This window comes from Heteronotia binoei, chromosome 11, assembly GCF_032191835.1.
Source record: "Heteronotia binoei isolate CCM8104 ecotype False Entrance Well chromosome 11, APGP_CSIRO_Hbin_v1, whole genome shotgun sequence".
In the NCBI taxonomy this organism is placed as follows: domain Eukaryota; kingdom Metazoa; phylum Chordata; class Lepidosauria; order Squamata; family Gekkonidae; genus Heteronotia; species Heteronotia binoei.
This window is the reverse complement of record NC_083233.1, coordinates 64,511,118-64,532,353: the sequence shown is the minus strand read 5'-3', so window position 1 is coordinate 64,532,353 and position 21,236 is coordinate 64,511,118. Positions and strand designations below refer to the sequence as shown.

Genomic DNA, 21,236 nt, shown 5'->3' with positions numbered 1-21,236 from the left:
TATCGCAGGAGTTGTCCTTGAAAGGGCAGCTGCTTTAAGAGCTCTCTCAGCTCCACCCACCTCACAGGGTGTTTGTTGTGGGGGGAGAAGATATAGGAGATTGTAAGCCGCTCTAAGTCTCTGATTCAGAGAGAGGGGCAGGGTATAAATCTGCAATTCTTCTTTCTTTCTTCTTCTTCTTCTTCTTCTTTCCCTTCCATGGATGTTGATTTCAGTAGTCACTTGTTTACTTGGTGCTTTCAGTGGCAGAAAAAATTTCCCGTATGATTGGTGCTTTTTAAAAAGGCCTTGGTTCTTCACTCCTATCTGTATGGAGGAAGTGGGGTAATCAATTTTTAGAGCCTTGGGCACCACCAGTGCTGGGGGGGTGGGGGGTGTCGATGTCCCATGGCCATCAATAAAAGTTGTTTATATTTTGAGTGCCCCACTATTAAATCTACATATGTGGGTCTCTCACCACCCTCGCCTAACTGGCATTCTTGACACTTAAAGTCCTCCAAATCAATGACCTCTCTCTATGTGCTCAGGCATAGAAGTGTAGGAAAAAGCGAAGCCAAAAAGAAGCAGCAACAAATTATGCACTGATTTTTCTGTCTGTCCATCAAATCAGCAGAAATTAGGAAAGTTTACTTGCAACTAACAACCAGGTCACTCAACAAACCTTCATTCGCTTTGGTTGCTGTGAAATCTCAAGGGGGGGGGGGGAAAGCCTGGATAATCGTATTGTTGATGGTCTGCTCAAATATATGTTTTGTTTTCTGATGGCTTAGGGTGTGTTGTGAATTTTTACTACACAATTAAAAAAAAACTTTTATTGATATAGCCAGTGTTGCAACAAATACACTTTGATGTTACTATGTTACTATACTTTTTTTTTTAAAAAAATAAACATTTATTATATTCAGAATCAAAGCACTGCAACAATTTACTGACTCATTAAAATTTTTACCAGCTCATTCTTTCTGTATGCCACGATCCATCTTTGCCGAACGTAAGGCACCATTTAAATAGATGCGTTCTCCCAAGCTTTTGGAGGTTAATTTTCATGCGCTTGGGACTGTTTTCCCTTCCTTGTTTAAAACCTCAGGTTTTATTGCTGCTAAACTAAATAATTTTTAAAAAAAACTTTATATTTTATGTTCTGCTAAACTGAGGCGTTTTGCATTTTATCAGCTTTTTAGTGCGTTGGATCCCAAGCGCTCCAGAACTCATGGAACAGATCTTTTTGCCTACCCGTCAACCCCCACTGCAGTCTGCTATAGTCCCTCAAAATTTGGCTCCTGGTGTGTAAGTGGACTCTCAAGATCAGCATAGGATGTAAGGTGGACTTCCACAACTGGAAGAGCAATCAGCAGAAATTTTTCACAAGTGCCAGTTGTGCAAGCAGAAGTTTAAGATCCACCTCATAGCCTTGTTTTATCGTTTTAACTGCTGGTTGCATTGGCTTTATTGATTCTGGTGTATCTTTTGATTGCTTTTATCCTTCTATGCCCTGTCAAGGGCCGTGTGGCTAGGAGGTGCTGTATAAAGAGCTGAAATAAATTTTGGTACTTGGAGGGCCCTGGGAAAGCCCTGGTAAGATCTCTTGTGGCTTGGGGGCTTTGGACCTAGGCCTAGTTGTTAATTCAGCTCCGTTTGTAGACACTCCAGGGCCATCTACAAGAAGAAGAATTACAGATTTATACCCCACCCTTCTCTCTGAATCAGAGACTCAGAGCGGCTTACAATCTCCTACATCTTCTCCCTCCACAACAGACACTCTGTGAGGTGGGTGGGGCTGAGAGGGCTCTCACAGCAGCTGCCCTTTCAAAGACAACCTCTGCCAGAGCTATGGCTGACCCATTCCAGCAGGTGCAGGTGGAGGAGTGGAGAATCAAACCCAGTTCTCCCAGATAAGAGTCCGCACACTTAACCACTACACCAAACTGGCTCTCCCCATATCTAGTTGGCCAGTGTGGGGAAAAGGAAGACTAGGAGGCGAAAACAGTCCTGGGGGAGGGCCCCAGCTTGGCTCCACCCCTACATGGAGGGAAGAGGAAGAGAGCCTGGACCCACCTGGATCCCCCCATTGAAGGGGAGAAGGGAAGGTTTAGGGTGCTTGTGGTTCCTACCTGGCTCGCACTCACCTGCCTTATGTTGGAGGGATGAGGCTTGCAGGGGCAGCTCCGAAGTGGGTGAGGGCTGCTGGTTCCCAAGAAGCAGGAGTTACATTTGCCTCACGAGAGTAGTGGCTTGCATCTGCTTTGCAGCCATAGTAACTCCTGTGCACTCTGTGCTTGGTGGGTGGGGGATACTGGATCCAGGGAGGTGGGGCTGCTGGCAGCAGCAGCTCTCACATGCCTGACAAGAGGCAGGGACTGCCAGTTTGTGGCTATGGTGGCTCTCAGCCACCTTGTTCTGGGCCATCCCAGGCTATCAATCCAGTGGGACTGTCCCTGGTGGACTTGACATCGATTGTGCCATGGTGTGAAATACTAACCTGGACTTAATGGAGCTTTGGGTTCACCCGTATTTTTCGGCCTTTCTTTTCCCCAAAATTTCTACTCCCCATATGTACTATCTTACCATCCCAAGTTATTGCAGAGCTTTTTTCTTTGCAAGTCTGAACATTATACCTACGGTGGTTTTGCAAGGGGGATTTTTGAATAGGCCCTACGCTGGTAGAATCTGCCCTTTTGGCCTTAACAGGATTGATAGATCCTTTCATGCTCTGATGGAATGCAGATTTTTGAGATTATGAGGGATCACTATATTAAGCCTTTATTCAACCAGTCGTCCTCCCATACTCCGGAAACTCTGGCTCTCGTTTGCTCAGTGATAAGGATCCTAAGATCACTCTAGCAATTGCAGAATTTGTCTCAGTCCTTTTAGCCCTTGCATCAAAAAAAATAAGAAACAAGTGTCTTCTGCTGCTCATGATTCAATGAGCTTCTAAGGGTGCAAAAGGAAAAGATGGAGCTTCGATCTGGTTGTGTAGGGCTGCTTATGTTTGTATCCTGAAGCTATGAATGTGGGCATATGCATCTCACATGTGTTAAGTATTTTTAGAGCTTGTCTTTTTGTTGGAAGGGCGTATTGGCCAGGGAACCATTGAGTCATTGTGGCATAAGATGCAATCTGTGCAAATCATCTCTTGTGCCAGAGGAGCTCGTGTTTAAGGTCAATACGTCTGTGTATGCTCAACTTCACTGGCTTCTTTCCCCGAGAGCTCGAGAAGAGCAGCTTAAATGAGATCTGCCTTGGTATCCAAATGAGGAGCCAAACCAATTATTTAAATAGCAAAAATCGTTAATTAATCAAGTGCTGCCACTTGAAGGATAGAGCCTCTGTTTATTAGGGCATTCCGGTTGTGCTTTGGAAAAGTGGAAACTGGGTTGTTGCGGAATGTTTTCCGTTGGAATTGAACACTGGGGGGGGGGGGGGAATACTGCTTTTTCTCTTCTGCTTATAGTAGTAAACCATGGAATAGCTTTGAAAGCGGTCCATCTATTATGGCTGTTGATGCTTTTTCTGAGCTTCAGGCCATAGAAGGATGGAGCTGGAAGGATGTGCTCTTAATGAGAACAAATGAAAAGGAGGGAAAGGGCTCCTATACATTTGAGAGCAGTTCCAGAGAGGAGATTTTTTCAGGTTGCATTTTTGTTGTGCAAGGGTGTGTGTGTGTGTGGTGGGGGGAACTACAACCCCGATCCTTCCAAAATGTCTACTGCGCCAGAAATGCACAGAAACCCTCTCCTTTTCTGCATCCTCTGGTCACTTTCAGTGCCATCCTAAGTGGAGTTACTTCCTTCTAAGCCACACATGAACACTCACATGAAGCTGCCTTCTACTGAGTCAGGCCTTCAGTCCATCTTGGGTCAGTATTGTCTGCTCAGACTGGCAGCAGCTCACAAGGGTCTCAGGCAGAGGTCTTTCTCGTCACCTACTGCTGGGGATTGAACCTGGGACCTTGCGCATGCAATGCAGAGGCTCTTCCTCTGAGCCACAGCTTCTCCCTGACCCCAGTGAACGTAGAAGGTTATAACTGTGCTTCAGATTTCATTGTCTGATTGTTCGAGCAGAGCAGATCATCTAATGTTCAAATTCAATTGATGTTTTTGTAATGATTATGATAGGATTCATTACTTGCTTTTCATCATAAAAATTCTTGAGCTGAGTTAACAGCAGCATAATAAAGCAACAAAGTCAAAATGCAATTTGAACAGGAAATAAAGCAGATCGATAGGTGGGATATCATAATTAGCAGCAGAGTCTCTCTTAGATTCCAAAAGTCAGAGTAAACAGGAGGGTCTTCAAGGCCTTCTGAAACACAGCAAGGCCCCAACCCCCCATGAACCATGGTAGACAGATGAGTCCATGACTGGGGTGGATCCCAAAAGAGCCGGCCTGCTCAAAAAAGGTCCAGCAGGCTAAAGAGAGGTGCAGTGAGATCAGCACAGTAATATAAGAATGAAGGCTCTTCCGCTCCTCAGCCTGCCTCTGCAATATCTCCCTGAGAGAGAGAAAGAGCTCACCCCCTCCCCTACACAGGGTCAATGATCTCCCCTCCCAGGGGTGGCCACTTATGTCCTGAGCCCACCAGGACTTTTCCTAGTGACCTCAATGGCCTGTCCACCATGGGTTCTAGCCCATCTTTTGATACCAAAGGATTTCCAAGGCTGCCAAAAAACATCAAGAATAGCAGGACAACTTCATAGAACTGAAAAACCCAACAAAACCAGTTATCCACATTGAAACATCCATATAGCGGCAGAAGTAACAAGTGATAATAAAAGAGAATTAGAACATAAAAAGTGGCATAAGAAACATTCATTAGTAACAAACAAATGACCATGCCTAAAATTCTGTAAAGCAGGAGAGAATCCCCGGGAAGTCCCCTTGGACTAATAGGGCAGGATATCCTATGTTGTGGCCTATGGAGCAAGATGGCCACCCAAATGAATTTTGACCAGGAAGCTGCTTCCTACAGTGTGAAATCTGCCTTGAGAACTAATCAAGCGCTCTAATCTTCCCATTCTTGGGACATTCTCTTCCAATTCCGAGTGTGCTGCTTTAGGAATGCAGATCCATCCCCAAAATCTCCCAAGACTGTCATTTTCAAAGCAGTCACTGGCTAAGAACTGGCTCCAGAGCTCATTTAAAATCAGCGTGATCCAGTTTGCAGTATGCTTATGTGTAAATGCCAGAGCTTTAAAGCTTTCCTTTGCCCCACAGGCATGCCTGAATACAAAGTGAATTTTATTTTCATTCTAAACACACTGAGTTTTTTCCAAGTCACAAAATGCACATGAAAAGAACAAAAAAACCCAAAAACCTTTCCCTGCCTATTTTGCTCTTCTGGTTTGTCATCACAACACAACTTCTACTGCAGGAGAATTTAGAAAGAGGATGAAAGGAGATGTGGTCCAGTAGACCCACAAGCTAGTATTTATAATACAATAATAAAGAATTCACAACTCTAAGGGTTCACACAAATAGGACCGACACCATACTTGGGGACGGGGGAAGGAAAGACATTGTCAGGAACAGAAATGCACCAAGAGAGATTTGGAAGAAGAAGAAGAAGATATTGGATTTATATCCCGCCTTCCACTCCGAAGAGTCTCAGAGCGGCTCACAATCGCCTTTACCTTCCTCCCCCACAACAGACAACCTGTGAGGTGGGTGGGGCTGGAGAGGGCTCTCCCAGCAGCTGCCCTTTTAAGGACAACCTCTGCCAGAGCTATGGCTGACCCAAGGCCATGCCAGCAGGTGCAAGTGGAGGAGTGGGGAATCAAACCCGGTTCTCCCAGATAAGTGTCTGCACACTTAACCACAACACAGTGGAGCGGGCAACTTTATGAAAATGTAGAGATGGGTACCCACTGGTAAATTTCAGCTTCAGTTCCTATACTGAGCTTATATCCTGTAGTAGAAAGCAGGCTGTTCATTAGCTGGGATATCAGGAGGAACCGATGGTTTTATAGAGTTGCCAGGTCCAACTCAGGAAATATCTGGGGACTTTGGAGGTTGGAGCCAGGAGCAAGGTTGTGACAAGCAGAAATGAATGCCAAAGGAAGTTCTGGCCATCACATTTAAAGGGAGTGTCCATGCTTTAAAATGCCTCCCCCCATTGGAGACAATGGAGGATGGGGGCACTTTATTTTGGGACCAACCTCCATAGCGTATAATGGAGAGCCTAGCAGAAAATCAACCCCCCCACACACACTTTCTGATAACCCTGAAGCAGGAAGAGAGCTTCCAAACCCAGGGATTCCCTGCCCCCAACTGGGGATTGGCAATCCTTTTTGTCAATGACCTACACCTCCAGATTCTATAAAATCTTGAGATTTATACTAATTTTTCCATCTCCTGTGTCTCCTATCATTGAATCTCAAGTGCTCTTAATATTGCATTCCTCCTACAGCATGCGTCTCATCTGACTGTTACTGTTTGCTTTCTTTTTGTTCATTTATGCTCATATTTTTTCTGCACACTTGGGTACATATATGTTAACCATTTTGGTGTAGTGGTAAAACTACAGAATGTTGGTCCATCAAAAGCACTGCTGTCTAGTCAAGACTGGCAGTGGCTTTCCAGGGTCTCAGGTTACCTACAACCTGATGCTTTTGAACTGGAGATGCCAGAGATTGAACCTGGGACCTTTAGCGTGTCAAGCAGATGCTCTAGCACTCCATAGGATCCTGGTGTTGGACTAGAATCTGCCAGACCCAAGTTCAGATTCCCACTCTATTAGGGAAGCTTGCGGTGATATCTTTGGCCAGCCACACACTATCAGTTTACTGCACCCCACAGAAGAGTTATGAGGACAAAATGAAGGCGAAGCGAAATGATGTATGCCTTTTTGGGTCCACGTTGAGGAGAAAGACAGGATATATATGAAATAAATAAACAAGTATATAGAAGCCTGTGACTTGTCTCTGTGTGGCCTGGTTTTGCACCTTTGTTGATTGGCACGGGGTCACTGATCTACTATGAGAGCCAGTTTAGTGTAGTGGTTAAGTGTGCGGACTCTTATCTGGGAGAACTGGGTTTGATTCCCTACTCCACTTGCAGCTGCTGGAATGGCCTTGGGTTAGCCATAGCTATTGCAGGAGTTGTCCTTGAAGGGGCAGCTGCTGTGAGAGCCCTCTCAGCCCCAACCACCTCACAGGGTATCTGTTGTGGTGGGGAGGAGATATAGGAGACTGTAAACTGCTCTGCGTCTCTGATTCAGAGAGAAGGGTGAGGTATAAATTTGCAGTCTTCTTCTTCTTCTATTACTTATAGTACTTGTACCTTACTGTTAGATATAGTGTAGTGTATCGGACTCAGCGCAAGCGCCGCGCGACCCGAGCCACCCTCGGGTCGCCGTGCGCAGCGCGGGAAAAGCCACTGCCAATCCTGACCAAGGGCGGGAAGTTTGACTGGCCAGGATTGGGCTGGCCAGCGAAGGGGATGTTCCGGGAGGCATGTATATATTAGCGGACCCGGCCGCGTGTTCTCAGTTGCGTGTGATGTACTAGCCAATAAAGACCTATGCCTTCACCACGTCTCGTCTCCCAGTACAGTACACTGGCGACGAGGATGGGATGTAGATAGGTCCGGCCGCCCCGAGGGGAACCTGACCGGGCCGGAGACGAGGAAGGCGTGAGACCGCAGGATCGCACAGCCCGCCGCCACCATGGCGAACTCTACAGTAACGACGGGCCATCTTGCGGAATTCAACCCGGAGCACCCCGAGAGATGGGAGACCTACACAGAAAGGGTCGAGTGCTACCTGCGGGCGAACCTGATCGAAGATGACGACAGGAAGAGAGACGTCCTGCTGAGCGTCTGTGGAGAAGAAACTTTCGAGATCGCAAGAGGCCTCTCCGCTCCAGCTAAGCTGACCGAGAGGACCTACCGGGAAGTCGTGAGACTCCTCACGGGCCACTTTTCGCCCCAACCGTCCATCGTCGCCCGCCGATTCCTCTTCCACAAGAGGGACCAAAAGTCGGGGGAGACAGCGGCGGTCTACCTGGCGGCCCTGCGACAGATCGCCGGGAACTGCAATTTTGACAAAAGGGACGAAGCCCTGAGGGACCGTTTCGTCTGGGGCCTCCGAGACGAACGACTGCAGCAGAAGCTCTTCGCTAAGGAGGAGCTCACGCTACAACAAGCCTTCAACGAGGCGACGGCGTTCGAGAGGGCCACCAAGGCGTTCGGCCAGCCACGCGGCGAAGCAGTCCACCAAGGGGAAACAGAGCTGGAAGACCGAGCAGAGGAAGAAGCGTTTCAGCTCCGGAGGCCTCAGAGAACGGACACACGGGCCCCCGCGAGACAACGAGCGACGGAGAGGGCCACCGCCACCACCGGTTCCAGGTGCGCCAGCTGCGGCGACCCCCACGAGCGACGGGACTGCCCGTACCGCAACCTGGACTGCCGCAGCTGCGGAAAGACAGGCCACATCGCCCGGGCTTGCCGGGCCAAGAACAGCCGCCGCCAACCGTCAGCGCATCACGACTCCCTGGACACACACACGACGGCATCCACCAGTCTGCAGGTATTGAACTTGCCCCTCTCGGCCCCAGACAAGGTCAAAATGTCGGTCCTAATCGAGGGCGCCCCCTGCATCATGGAAGTAGACTCGGGTTCCTCCATCTCTATCATTTCGGAGGAAACCCTCAAGAAACTATGTCCCCGCCGCCGCATCCAAACGAGGCCAGCGGACTTCGTACTGAGGGACTTTCAGAAGAACCCAGTACACATCGTGGGGTGGGCCCGGGTGCATGTAGAAAGAGGGGGTTTTAGGGGGCCCCTAGACATCCTAGTGGTCAAGCGCCAACTGACCACACTTCTCGGGTTGGCGTGGTTCAATCCACTGGGGATCCAGCTGGTGGGGGTGGACCAATTGCAGGCCAGCAATTTCGACGGGGTCTGCCGGGAGTTCCCCGAGGTCTTCGACGGGTCCTTGGGGAGCTACAAGGGTCCGCCCATCACCTTACCGATAGACCCAATGGTCAGGCCCATAAGGCTTAAAGCGAGGCGCGTCCCGTTCGCCCTTAAGCCTAAAATAGAGGCAGAACTGGACCGCCTAACAGCCCAGGGCGTCCTAGAACCTGTAACGTATGCGGAATGGGAGACCCCCATAGTAACGCCAGTCAAACCCAACGGGGAGGTTAGGATCTGCGCCGACTACAAGTGCACGATCAATAAGGCGCTGCAAGACAACCCCTACCCAGTCCCGGTGGTTAGCCACGTCCTAGCAGCACTAGCCGGGGCGAGGGTTTTTGGAAAGCTGGACTTAGCACAAGCATACCAGCAACTGCCGGTCGACGCTAAGACAGCGGAGGCGCAGACGATCGTGACCCACAGGGGCGCGTTCAGGGTTAAACGGCTGCAGTTCGGGGTCAGTGTAGCTCCGGGGATATTCCAGAGCATAATGGACTCTCTCTTGAAAGGGATCCCCGGAGTTCAACCCTTCTTTGACGACGTTTTAATCGCCGCCCCCACCGAAGGAGAGTTCAGCTGCCGCCTGCGAGAGGTCCTCAGACGGTTCCAAGCGGCGGGGTTGCGAGTCAAAAAGGAGAAATGTTTGTTGGGTGTTCCGCGAGTGGAGTTCCTGGGGTTCGCCGTGGACGCGGCTGGAATTCACCCGACGGCGGACAAGACCAGGGCCATAGTCCAGGCCCCTGCCCCCAAATGCAAGGCAGAACTACAGAGTTTTTTAGGATTATTGAACTTTTATCATGCATTCCTGCCACACAAAGCCGCCGTGGCGGAACCGTTGCACCGCTTGTTAGATAAACAGGCCCCGTGGGTCTGGGGTAAACGCCAAGCCGCGGCGTTCCAGGCAGTGAAAGACCTCTTGGTCTCTAACGCGGTACTTCATCACTACGATGAAAACCTACCCCTGATCCTGGCTTGCGACGCCTCCCCCTACGGAGTAGGAGCGGTCTTAGGGCACCAACTCCCGGACGGGAGAGAGGCGCCGATCGCTTACTACTCCCGGACTCTGTCCCCTGCCGAGCGGAACTACGCCCAGATCGATAAGGAGGCCCTGGCGATCGTGGCGGGGGTGCAAAAGTTCAATGACTACCTCTACGGTAGGCGTTTCACCATCGCCACTGACCACAAGCCGCTCCTCGGCCTCCTAGCCCCCGATCGTCAGACCCCCCAGATTCTGTCTCAGAGGGTTTTAAGGTGGAACCAGTTCCTGAATTCATACACTTACGCTCTGATACACCGCCCCGGTAAAGCAATGGGTCACGCAGATGCCCTCAGCCGCCTGCCGCTACCCACAACGGACCCAGATCCCGCCCCGGCACACGGGGTGATGCTCATTGAGTCGCTCCCCGAGCGCCCACTGCACGCGGACGAGGTGGCTCGGGCGACTGGGAGAGACCGCATCCTCGCACGGGTCAGGGACTGGGTGGGAAGGGGGTGGCCCTCGGGCAAGGTGGAAGAAGCATTTCGGCCGTTCGCGTCCAGGAAGGACGAGCTATCGACACACAAGGGGTGCATACTCTGGGGGAGCCGGGTGGTGGTGCCCCCCCCCCCTGCGCAGACAGGTATTGGAGGATCTCCACGAGACCCACCCGGGCATCGTGAGAATGAAAGCCCTGGCCCGGAGCTACGTGTGGTGGCCGGGCATGGATGAGGAAATAGAGGGGTGGGTAAGAAGGTGCCAACCATGCCAGGAGTCCAGACCCAATCCGCCGTCCGCCCCGGTCCACAGGTGGGAGTCGAACGGGCGGCCGTGGTCCCGCCTCCATGTGGATTTCGCGGGGCCGTATCAGGGCCAGATCTTCTTTATACTTGTGGACGCATATACAAAATGGCTAGAGGTAATCCCGGTGGCCTCGACCTCCACCGCAGCAGCAGTCAGGGCGCTCAGAAGGGTCCTCTGCACACACGGGATCCCTGACACCCTGGTGACGGACAACGGCACGGCATTCACCTCCCGGGAATTCCGGGAGTTCACCGACCGGTACCTCATAAGGCACATAAGGTCCGCCCCATTCCATCCAGCCACCAACGGCCAGGCGGAGCGCATGGTGCGGACCACCAAAGAGGCCCTTGGCCGTATAGTACATGGGGATTGGGACCACCGCCTCTCAGCATTCCTGTTCCACAACAGGATCACCCCAAACCCTGTAACCGGTTTCAGCCCCGCAGAACTGCTCATGGGGAGGAAACTGACCACTCGTCTTGATAGGCTACACCCGGACCGGGCGCCGGATGTCCGCGGGTCCCCCGAGGTCCGGGAAGCAGTGAGAGGATTCTTTCCGGGCGACCCAGTGTATGCGAAAAACTTCGCAAGCGGCCCCGAGTGGTTGGCGGGAAGGGTTCTGAGGGTAACAGGCTCCCGGTCATACGAGGTAACCACCGCCGGAGGCCAGGTGCTGAGGCGGCACATCGACCAGCTGCGCCGCCGCACCCTACCCGAGGAGGCAGAAGAGGCAGAGAGTAGGGAACCGCCAGCAACAGAACCGCCAGAAGGGCCCCGCCAATACAGGAGCTACCCACGTACGAGGCCCCGGCAGCCGCGGGACCAGAACCGGAGCCAGCACCCGACCCGGGCCGGCAACAGCCAGAAACGGCGCCACCCACGTTGGGATCGGGCCCCACACCAACGGCAACCCCGAGGAGATCAACACGGGAACGCAGGATGCCAGCGTACCTACAGGACTATGTAGTTTAAACTAGGAGGGGAGGAGTGTAGTGTATCGGACTCAGCGCAAGCGCCGCGCGACCCGAGCCACCCTCGGGTCGCCGTGCGCAGCGCGGGAAAAGCCACTGCCAATCCTGACCAAGGGCGGGAAGTTTGACTGGCCAGGATTGGGCTGGCCAGCGAAGGGGATGTTCCGGGAGGCATGTATATATTAGCGGACCCGGCCGCGTGTTCTCAGTTGCGTGTGATGTACTAGCCAATAAAGACCTATGCCTTCACCACGTCTCGTCTCCCAGTACAGTACATATAGGTTGCAATCACACACACTAAATAATGCACTTTTGCACTTTCCAACTGGATTTCGCCAGTTCACACAATAAAATCTGGTTGGAAAGTGCATTGAAAGTGGATTGAAGGTGCATTAGTTAGTGTGTGTGCGTGATCATAGCCATAGAAAGAGGCATGCCTATGAATAGGCGCTGGCCATTTTGCTGCTATTTGTTCCTGCAATGTCTTAGCATCAAAAGCCATCTTCCTCTTAGCCTGGCCCTTAGGTTGTCCACTTTATTTTTAAAAGCCTCTAGCACAGGGGTGGCCAACGATAGCTCTCCAGATATTTTTTGCCTACAACTCCCATCAACCCCAGCCAGCATGACCAATAATTGAGGCTGATGGGAGTTGTAGGCAAAAAACATCTGGAGAGCTACCTTTGGCCACCCCTGCTCTCACAAGTTGACCTCCCCCCCCCCCCCTTCAAAATCCTTATTTCCCAGCACTTTATTTGGAGCAAACAATCTGACCCACACTTTCCAGGAGTTTGGCTTCTCCCCAAGGCCATGTATGGCAGCACCGCAGGTCCAAGAAGAAAAGTGTCAGGGGGACAAAGATTGATTGGAGGGGGAGGAGTGTAGTGGAGGTGAACAACAAGTAGGAGAAGGACAAAATAATATTAAGACCAACTTAATATTATTCAGAACTTAATATTATTCTGAAGAAGTGTGCATGCACACGAAAGCTTACGTTTTGAATAGAATTAAGTTGATCTTAAAGGTGCAATCGACTCCTATTTTGTTCTACTACTTCAGACCAACACGGCTGCCTACTTGGATCTATCTAGGTAAGAGAAGGATTTGGCACTTCTCATTTGCATGTCCCTTAGCAGTGAAAGGCTTTTGCTATAAGCGTACTACCCCTCCCCTTTGTGCTTCCTGCACAAAGAAAACCACTTTGTCATGGAGAAGGGCTGAATCCAGCCTTTTCTGTGTGATGTGTCCTTTTTCTATGAACAGGAAGGTTTTTTCCTTAAACTCTCCCCCCCCCCCCCCCCAGTGGTACAGTTTAGGGAAATCTTACCACCAGGACATTATTTGTCCTCCAGGGAGATTGGCACTATGACTTCCAAGAGCTTTGTTGGGTTTGTTACTCAGCCAATAATAGCTTGAGGATTTGAATTCTGGAAGCCAAATGGGGAAATGGAGCCTTTTTGCAAAATGGTCTTCCCAAACAGATTCTCATCCTCTCCCACCCGCCTTATCAAAACACCGTGTTGGTTGGTTTTCCTTTTTACATGCTTGGAGCTGCATTTAGGAGTGAGTTGTTCGTTGGTTGGCTGGTTTACATCTTTTGGACTTACTTGGCATTCATCCTTCCAGAAGGCTCACCTTTTCACTTCCCTGTATTCCCAGGGGACTACCTTTACCTTTACATAAAGCAAGGGTTAAATAAAACTCTAGTGTAGTTGATTGGCAAACTAATCTTCAGATTATTCACAAAGAGTTTGCAAGGTGAGCCAGAAGGAGGGAAGAGGGGCTCACATAGAGCTAGAGAAGTCTATGGCACAGGAATAATGAAAAAAAACCTCAGAGGCTGGGAGTAGGGCCTGGCCCTGGCGAACCCCACCTCCACGGGGTGTGTGTGTATCTGACAACCCTAAACTGACAGGAGATGTGAAAAGGTCACTATCCTATATTTTGGTGTCACAATTAAGATCCTTACACATCCAGACTTCAGACCAATTGGACTTCTGTTTTCAGTTGGACTTGTCATTTCAGCGGGAAAAAACATAGTATAGTTCTCATTAAAACGAGGGATTAATTTGTCCTGATTCATACATGATGCTGCCTGTGGAGAAACACGTTGTGACTGGATTTATTGTGTTCACAGAGCCAACCCCCACCCCCTGCCCTGGGTTAAAATCTAAGATCTTAATTGCAGCACTGCGTATTCTTCCAAATATCAGTCTGCAGCTGTAAATAAAGCCAAATTGAACAAGGGCACCTCAGCCGGTTTGTCTCAAAAGAGGTTTCAGATCATGTGAGGATTAAGGGAAACATTTTCTTCCCATGCAGGGTTTTGACAAAAACCATTCGAAGCTCTGTATCCTGTTCAGCTGGCACAGATAAGGTGCTTTCACAAATATCTTGTCATTCAGCTCCGGCTCAACAGTAGACATATCTGTGCATTACCTGTTAACCCTTTCCTCTGTGGGCTTCACAGTGAGGGCTGAAAACCATGAGAGAACTGAAGGAAAGAACAGTTAAAAATGAGAGGTGTCATCAAACCTCTCATAAATAATAAAATGTGTGTGATTTATTTGAGTTTATGTGCCTCACTGTCACAGGAGCTCAGAACAGGTATCATAAAACAAACATTGGAAATGACAATAGCTTTCTATTTATTTTGTGACAGCCACCCAATGCCTTCCAAAATTGAAAGCCTTATACAGCTTCCTATATATGCTCAAACTAGAATGCAAGAAGAGCGCTGCTGGATCAAATCAATGGTCCATCTAGTCCAGCATTCTGTCTTACGCAGTGGCCAACTAACTCCAGGGGTGGCCAGTGGTAACTCTCCAGATGTTTTTTGCCTACACCTCCCATCAGCCCCAGCCAGCATGGCCAATGGCTGGAGCTGATGGGAGTTGTAGGCAAAAAACATCTGGAGAGCTACTGTTGGCCACCCCTGAACTAGGCCACTGACCAGCCTCCAGGCAAAAGAAATTCCATAAACATGAAGTGAGAACTATCCACAATGGAGCCCTGTCCCCTTCAAGACTCAGTTAACCCTTGGCTAGACAAAAGTTTGTGGGTTTCAAGAGACCAGGCCTTGTGGGCAGGGAGTTTCAGGAGACCAGGCCTTCAGGAGATGTCCTGGACCCCAGTAGAGCAGGCTCCTTCCTATCAAGCCCAGCTGGAGCCAAGAGGGCCCACACAAGGTGCCTGGAAAATGGCTGCCTCATTCTCTCATGAGGGGGTCCTTCCTATGGTAGGCTGGGGGTGGACACAGGGCCTTTTCAGCCTGTAAAGGTACCTTAGAAATGGCTGAGAGTCAACTCATGAAGACATGCTAGCCTAGGATTACCAGCCTACAGGTAGCAAGTAACTGGACATCTCCTGGGATCACAACTGATCTCCAGGCAACTGAGATCATATCAGCTGGAAAAAATGCCACTCTTTAAGGTGGCCTGGATGGCATTATATGCCATTAAAGTCCTTCACCTTCCCAACCCCTCTCCTCCTCTGTTAGGTTTCATCCCTTCAAATCTCCCGGCAGGGCTTTTTTTGTAGCAGGAACTTCTTTGCATATTAGGCCACACACCCATGATGTAGCCAATCCTCCTGGAGTTTACAGAAGGCCCTGTACTCAGAACCCTGTAAGCTCTTGAAGGATTGGCTACCTCAGGGGGATGAGGCCTAATATGCAAAGGGCTACAAAAAAAGCCCTGTCTCCAGGTATTTCCTAGCCAGGAGTTGGCAACCCTACATACCTCCCCCTGGTTCCTGACCAAACAAGAAGGGGGGGGGGTCAGAGAGGTGAGGAGGACCTGGGTATAATTTCTACCCCTCCCAGTCGGACCCTGAGGAGGCAATGAGATTGTTAGGGGAAGGCAGAGTACATTGGACAAGGTGGGCTTCTGTTCCTTGAAAGTGGATGTTTAGAATAAAAGATTAGTCTCTCAGGTGCCTCAAGACTCTTGTTTGGGTTTTATTGACACAGCAGCTCCACTGAAAGGCAACCTGTGAATCCCTTTTGAACTCTTTAAAATGGAGAGTTGTCTCAAGAGCAGGCCCAGGGTTCTCCCTGTAGCTGAAATGAGTGAAACACTGAGTGAAACATGGTATGCTCTTCTCCGTGACAGTATGTCTTGCAACCATGCTTTGCACCTGCGTAGAAACATTTTAATTTCCATCAATTTGTTTCCAAATGAAATGGAAAAAAATCTGCTAACCAGCCTGCAGCTTAGTTCTTAAGACAATCAGTTACGGTCTTCTTTTTCTGTTATCAGTTGTTTGTCCTTTTATTACTGTCATTCAGAGTGTTTATCTAATAGAAAAGGAAAAGTGATATTTGTAATGTAATGTAATGTAAAATTTTATTTATATCCCGCCCTCCCCCGCCGGAGCAGGCTCAGGGCGGCTCGGAAGATTTGCACGGAAGATTCTAAGTGGACTCTCTTAGGCCCATTATGCACACACATCTTACTGCAGATTTTCAGAGCAGTAAGCCTTTAATCTTGATCTTGGATTCTAGGCCCGCCTTATGCGCATTTCTTTTTCCTCCGGTGTCTTTATTCTGCAGTTACAATAAAAAAACCACACTTTTCTAAATCAGGGTGGAATGTCACTTACGACATCCAGCAAGCACCTTCCATTTAAATCCTCGTGGTTCAGGTTTCGCACATGTATTTTAATATTAGTTCATTGAGCTACTGCCATTAAAGTTGTGAGCTGCTGCGTAAATTATTGTGCTCTGGGGTCATCCTTCCTAAGCTAAGACAAAAATATGTAAACTGGAGGCTAAAAATCTGTGAGCTAGCTCATGCTAACTCAGCTTAGAGGGAACACTGACTACAACATGAAAGTGGCACAGCATATAATGTACAGCTTTCCATTTCATGTACTGGTAACTAAAATTGCAACCGGATATTTTCCCAGTTGAATCCCTCCCTCTTGGCCAATCTTGCTACTGTGTCATTAAACATAGTTTAAGCTTTGAGAATCATCCAACAGTTTACGGAGTGGCTTACAGTCTCCTATATATCTTTCCCCCCCACAACAGACACCCTGTGAGGCGGGTGGGGCTGAGAGGGCTCTCCCAGCAGCTGCCCTTTCAGGGACAACTCCTATGAAAGCTATGGCTGACCCAAGGTCATTCAGCAGCTGTGAGTGGAGGACAGGGGGAATCAAACCTGGTTCTCCCAGGTAAGAGTTCGTACACTTAACCACTACACCAAACTGGTTTTCACACTCTCCCCCACCCAGTTTCATTTATTTCTATTAGCGCTTTTATGTCATGATGCAGCATTCCACGATTGCTCACAAAAACATTTTTCAGTTTTCTCAAATCATCATGGCTGCAAAGCCCACTGTTTGTCAGGCAGGCCTATTCAAACCAACCCAATTTCAATAGATCCTGACCATCTAAGGCATCATTCATGGAGGGTAGGAGGTACCAGACCAGAAGTTTGAATCTGCCCACGAGCTTGTTAGAGCCAGACTTAGAGCTGGATGTTCTGCATTTACAGATTCATTTCCCTGTAACCTTCAACTGAGCAGAGAGTGCAAATCACTTTTAAATGTGAAGAAATGGCCTCTTCTAAAATGCACAGTAAATGGCACCTTCAAGTAAGCCCCACTTACTGAAAGTATTTAGGGAATTAGTATTGTTACAGCCTGGCCTCCTTGGGTCATGCTAACCTCCTCTTCTTTTCTTTGCCTTGACATGATTCATTCTTGTTTCTCCAGGAGCAGAGTCCCAGCAACCAGACTTCCATAGCAATGATGCAGGAGCCACAAGAAACAGTTGAAGAGACTGTGACGGTAGAGGAAGACCCGGGCACCCCAACATCTCACGTTTCTATTGTGACCTCAGAAGATGGAACCACAAGGAGGACCGAAACCAAGGTAATTCAATAACCTTTATCGGCATGATATCAAGCATAACAGGGAACCAATCCATCCATCAAATGGCAATTTGCAAATGCATTAAGCGCCTCCTAGATGCTAGATATAAAAAATTTGCAACAGTTTCAATTACCAATTGGTTCCGAGTTGACAACAAGAAGACAATTTTGTATTTGTCAGGCTTTGCTGTTTGCTCGCTCAAACAGGGCTCAATGGGTATGGAGCGCAGATCAGAGTAAGGAGTACAGTTTACGAACACATGTTCTAAAAAGTTTCTATCTCTGGACATGCACAAATGCGTCCCTACTGCACTATTGTATTGTGGTACTAATTTTGTGCTATACCACCTTGCTTTCAGATCATCTTGCTGAATCATCTTGTTGCACTTTACTGAATGTTGAAGTTGGTTTTATTATGATTTTATTTCTATTTGATGTATTCCACTCTGAGCCCCCAAATGGGGGAATGGGCAGAATATAAATAAACAAATAATAATAATAATAATAATAATAGCACAGTCTGTTAGCATAAGGAATTTTATGGAATCTTCCAAGAAGTATCACAGATGGTAGCACATTGAACCTAGCTAGCGAATAGGCTCTGCGTTGCCAAGGGGCAGTTAGGTAGGTGAGATATTCAGCCCTATATCCAGGACGTAAAAACCCCAAACTCAAGGGTGAACATCTGCCTTTAGCAAGGCTTTTGAGAACCTGCAATTCAATATCCAACCAATCTTTGTCTAATCAATAAGAAAGATCTCCAGTATTAATCCCAATTGAATTGATTTTGTCCTCTATGTGGCACAGCCACAAGGTAAAGAGGGCTGGGCTTGCCCTTTCTTGACCTGTTAGGGACAGAGGACAGTTGTATCAAGGAAGGCTAGTCTCAGTGTTTGACTGAAAGATTCTCAGACTTTCTAGGTCAAGGAGTGAAATTTCTGTGCTCAAGGCCGGAGCGGGGATGCTCATACACCTACCGATTCAACTTGTGTCCTGTCTGCCAGTTGTGAGCAAGGAGAAGCAAATCTATGAAAATAACTAACACAATCTTTAAATATCAATATTATTATCCACACAGTTCATATATAATTCAATCACAATAATTAATCAAAGTCAAGTATGCTCATACATACAACATTTTTAAATCATCTGAAAGCTGTACATTGTTTTTACAATGACAAAGTGCTAGTGCCAAAATATGAAAAGTCCTTTAAATATGTTCCAAATGGAGCAGACATTCCAAAAGACCCTCCATGTGGATAGCCAGCGTATTCTGCACGTTTCAATGAGATCACATCTTCATCAAGGAGGGATAAGTTGAACAGTCCACAAGCTCTCAAATATTTCTCTTTACAGAGTATCCAGCATAATGTCTTATCAATGGAGAAATCTCTCGAACGTGCAGAATACGTGCAGAACTGTGTGGATAATAATATTGATATTCAACTGTATTAAGGATTGTGTTAGTTATTTTCATGGATTTGCTTCTGTTTCAGTCTTTTTGTCTGTGATTCTCTCTTATGCTGCATTCGTGAGCAAGGAGCTGATTTTTCAGTGATTGTTTTGACTGTTCATTGACCTATTCATGCCTGTTCAGTAGGTTGCTTCACCGTATTTCTTTCTAACCGTGCAATACAGCAGAGTTGACTTTTTATGTATGTGTTTTCTCACCTAGCCTGATTGAGTTTAGCCCCACTTCCCCTCCGCCTCCTGGCTGCATAACTACTCCGCTCAGCAGGCAGTTGTTTAAATGGGCAACTAAATCAGCCGGAAATCATAGAAATCAATCATAAATAAATGCAGCTTTTTATTAAAAATCCTTCTTTTTGGTGTTCATCTAAGTGGTCCCTAGTGATGCTAATGGCTGTCGATTGGTTTGAAGCAGCAGCGTCTTGTTGCACGTGCAGTTTTGCAAAAAAAAATCTGGAGAGATTGTGTCCTAGTTAACTTTATTACCATACATGTCTGTGCTGTTTGTAGCTGTTTTGACTTGTCCAAGATTACAACATCTTTCCTTTGTGCTTCCTTTCAAATCCATTTTTTTGCAAGTGTGTGATCAGTGGAAAAAAATTCAAGGTATACATATAGATATTATAAATATTTGTATATCAATTTGCATAGTAAAAAGATAGTTGCAAGTAGAGTAAGATACCGAAGAAGAAGAAGGTGATGATGATATTGGATTTATATCCCACCCTATACTTTGAATCTCAGAGCAGCCACAATCTCCTTTACATCCCTCCCCCCTGCCAACGACAGACATCCTGTGAGGTGGGTGGGGCTGAGAGGGTTCTCACAGCAGGTGCCCTCACAAGGACAACTCCTACAAGAGCTATGGCTGACCCAAGGCCATTGCAGCAGCTGTAAGTGGAGGAGTGGGGAATCAAACCCGGTTCTCCCAGATAAGAGTCCGTGCACTGAAGTACTACACCAAACTGGCAGTGTACTTATTTTCAAAAGTTGCAGATGTTGGATTGAATCCTACCAGCTTCCCTGTTGTATCTTACTCAACCTCCCTTCTCACAGGAATTCTTGTCCCACATTAGCTTTTCCCCGTGGAGGTCTCAGGATTCCCAATATGGCCTTTTCCATGGCGAAATGGGGTTCTCCGCCTTATTTCATCAGTTGAACATATGAACATATGAAGCTGCCTTATACTGAATCAGACCCTCGGTCCATCAAAGTCAGTATTGTCTACTCAGACTGGCAGCGGCTCTCCAGGGTCTCAAGCTGAGGTTTTTCACGCCTATTTGCCTGGACCCTTTTTAGTTGGAGATGCAGGGGTCTGAACCTTGGACCTTCTGCTTACCAAGCAGATTCTCTACCACTGAGCCACCATCCCTCCCATCCATCCCAGCTGGTATGATCCTGCTCCATATGGAATCTCGTTGAGCAAATGCATTTCATAGTGCAGTTTGCTACAAAATCATATGCCAGCCATCATACTAGGACCGGTCCCCATAGTGATCACTCCATCTTGCCCTGCCAGCAATGTACCATTCTCCCAAATTCCCCATGCTCTACCCAGTTATCAGCTGGGGTCCTCTGCTGAATCGAAGTCAAAACCACTATACTTCTGGCATTATCGGTTTCAAAGTTCAAAAGTGCCTACTTTAAAATGGAAATACTATTTTCTTTAACTAGCTCAGCTCATCAATGTATATTGACCCAGTGATTATAGCATTGGAATTGGAGTGCCAATGAGAATATTGACAGGAAGGAAGAACTAGGTCAGTTTGGGGGCGGGGGGGGGAGGTCAGAATTTATGAATGAAGTACTGTGAACAGTCAGTGGGAAAACAGTTCTCCAAGGCTGGAGGCTTTCATTAAACCATGTCTGATTAAGTGGATAAAAAGGGATAATGTTAAAAAACAAACAAACCATACTGGATTGCATCTAAATAACAAGATGCACCATTGGTATCAATACTCCCTCTAAGCTGTGGAGTCTTGTGAGCAAAAATTCTACTTTGTGAGCTACTGGCATTAAAGTTGTGAGCTGGTGCATCAATTCGTTTACTCTGGGGCCATTTTTCCTGAGCTCAGACACAAATGTGTGAGCCGAAGGCTAAAACACTGTGAGCTAGCTCACACTAACTCATCTTAGAGGGAACACTGACTGATATCCTTATTTGTTATTATTCATTTAGTAGGGAGGAGCTATAGCTTAGTGGTAGGACCCTGCATTACACACGGAAAG

General features: G+C 47.9%; 1 protein-coding gene across 10 annotated transcripts in view; it reads left to right on the top strand.

Moving 5' to 3' along the window:
• Positions 1 to 21,236, top strand: part of ARVCF (ARVCF delta catenin family member) — a 628,036-nt gene that overhangs the window by 376,150 nt on the left and 230,650 nt on the right. For all 10 annotated transcript variants that reach the window (XM_060249537.1, XM_060249538.1, XM_060249535.1 and 7 more), the window contains one exon: positions 17,380 to 17,538. In XM_060249537.1, the coding sequence (XP_060105520.1) occupies positions 17,380 to 17,538 (159 nt within the window). The remainder of the gene's footprint in view (positions 1 to 17,379; positions 17,539 to 21,236) is intronic.